General features: G+C 57.3%; 1 protein-coding gene across 1 annotated transcript in view; it reads right to left on the reverse strand.

The window, feature by feature from the left end:
- SVEP1 (sushi, von Willebrand factor type A, EGF and pentraxin domain containing 1) overlaps positions 1 to 1,176 on the reverse strand; it is a 186,264-nt gene extending 185,088 nt beyond the window's left edge. The window contains exon 1 of the mRNA XM_040631696.1: positions 646 to 1,176. Within this exon, the coding sequence (XP_040487630.1) occupies positions 646 to 1,176 (531 nt within the window). The remainder of the gene's footprint in view (positions 1 to 645) is intronic.
- Positions 1,177 to 2,393: the final 1,217 nt, after the last annotated feature.

Consider the following 2,393-nt stretch of genomic DNA (forward strand, 5'->3'; position numbering starts at 1 on the left):
CCCCCCCCCTCATTTTTCCTCCTTTCTGTTTCATTCATTCTACAAATAATTGGCTTGCTGGTATGTGTCAGACATTTCTGTATGTTCCGAATTTTCTTCAACTGAATATGTATTACTTGGTAATCAGAAAAAGTTAAATTATGTGAAAGTCCATCCTCTATAACTGACTTCCTCTTCCAGATGCTAAAAACCCTGCAAAGGTCTCAGAGTAAAAATAAAAAACGCATGCAGTTAAACGAGTATCAAAAGCATAAAATAAAAAAGGAATTGAACTATTCAGTTCGCTCTACCTCTTACCTTTAGAGACCCTTCATAAAACACACTCACTCACCTGTTCCAGCTTGGACACGGTCTGTCCCCTGCAAGTGTGAACGTGAACCGCATCTTAAGGACCCCTTCCTAAGACGGCCCTCAAAGAAGACCGCTCTGAGGAGCCTGCCATCTCGCTAAGCGGTTAAAATCCACGACCCGCTGGGACCCTCTCAACAATAGGAAGGTGGGTTTGACTCTGATTCTGGGCACTGGGACTTGACGTGGGGAGGCGGCGGCTTGCCCGAGGCGGAACCCGGGTCGGAGGTGAGCCGGCAGCACAGGGTGGGCAGGGCCGGGGGCGAGGGCCGCGGCCGGGAGGGGCGGGCGCCTTACCGCGGCTTGCTGGAAGGCGCCCTTGGTGTAGGTGCCGCCGCCGCGGTAGGTGATGGCCGGGATCTCGCGGCTGAGCAGCGCGCACTTGTGCTGGTGCGCGCGGCGGTGGGAGATGTAATCGACGCGCGGCACCACGTTGTTCTTGGACGAGAAGGTCACGATGGCCACGCGCGTGGCCGTGGGCACCACGGGGAAGTCGGACAGCAGCTTGCGGACGAACTTGAGCTCGCTGAGGAAGTTGGCTTGGCCCACGCTGGACGACTCGTCCACCAGGAAGACGAGCTCCAGGCGCTCGCTGAGCTCCCGCAGCCGCCGCACGCGCCGCCGGAACGCCTGGCCCAGCCGCTCCACTTTGCTCTCCGCCGCGTCCTCGCCGGGCGCCGGCGGCGCCGGCAGCCGCCCCGGGGCTCCGGGCGCGGCCTCGGGGAAGAGGCGGAAGCTGAAGTTGCGCGACGGGGACATCTGCTGAAAGGTCGCCCAGCCCGAAACGAGAGCCAGACCCCAGCAACAAAAGGCCAGGCGCGGCCACATCGCGCTGGAGACGGAGCGGCCGGCCCGGAGCGCAGGCGTCGGCCCCCGGCGCGGAGAGACGCTCGGCCGCCCGGCTCGCGGAGGGGCGTGCGCGGCGCGGGCGCGGGGCGGCGGCCGGAGCCTCGGCGCCCTCTTAGCCCAGCCTGGGGACACGGGCGGACTCCCGCGGCTCGGGGGCTCGCAGGCAACGGCGCGCGCTCTCTACCCCTCGCGCTCTCGCCTTTTTTCTTCCCTCTCTCCTCCTCCCTCTCTCCCCGAAGCCTATAAAATGTTTGAAGGAAAGGGGGCAGTCAAGAAAAATCGCCCGCGTCCCTCCTTCTCCCTCTCTTCCTCCTCTCTCTGTCTCTCCCGCTCCCCTCTCCTTCCTCTATCTCTGCCTCTATCTCTCTCCTCCCCCTCTCCTTCTCCTCCCGGGATCAGGCCAAAGACTCGGAGATTCCATGACACCAGAACCCCGCGTCTGTCAGGCTGTCAACATTCCCGCAGCAAGCGCACCAGCGCCGAAGCCCTGATTGATCCCATATGTCTGGCAGGAGCTGCAGAGGAATTCACTGGAGATGGATCCAGATACCGAGAGTGCCACAGTAATTGGAAACACTTTGTAGAGGAAAACACACACGGACTGGCCAGCGAGTTGAAAGCATCCTTTGAAAACTGCTTGCTCACCTTTTGGGTCTCTTTTTCCCCCTCCGGTGCCCCACAACCCTCACCAAATGGATGTTTACTTTACGTTTAATTTCTTATCAGTGGTGTGTGTGAGTGTGTAGACTCTTGAGGGCCCCCTCAGACCACATCATATCGGGACTGCATCTACCCCTAACACATCGCATGGGGATGGCTGGTCCTGCCGCTTCATCCATGCATTTCTTTATTCACTCGTTTGTTCATTCCTTCATTCACTCAACAAATTTCTTTGAGCACCTATGATGGGCCAGGACACCAGGAATATAATGAGGAACAAAAATTGCCAGGGATCTTGTCCCCAGGGAACTTACAGGGTAACAAGTGAGGTGATCATTAGCCAGATATTCCACAAACCATATATATAATTACAACCCTCAATGCTAAGTGCTACAAAGGAGATCTCAGGTAGACAGACTTGACCTTGAAGAGGTCAGGGAAAACTTCTCTAAGAATGTTTGTGCTGCAATCTGACGAATGAGTAGGGGTCCTTTTTCCCCGGTCCCCTCTCATGTGTTTGTGGTCTGTTTCAACAG

The sequence above is a fragment of the Ursus maritimus genome, unplaced genomic scaffold, assembly GCF_017311325.1.
Source record: "Ursus maritimus isolate PB19 unplaced genomic scaffold, ASM1731132v1 scaffold_17, whole genome shotgun sequence".
Taxonomy (NCBI): domain Eukaryota; kingdom Metazoa; phylum Chordata; class Mammalia; order Carnivora; family Ursidae; genus Ursus; species Ursus maritimus.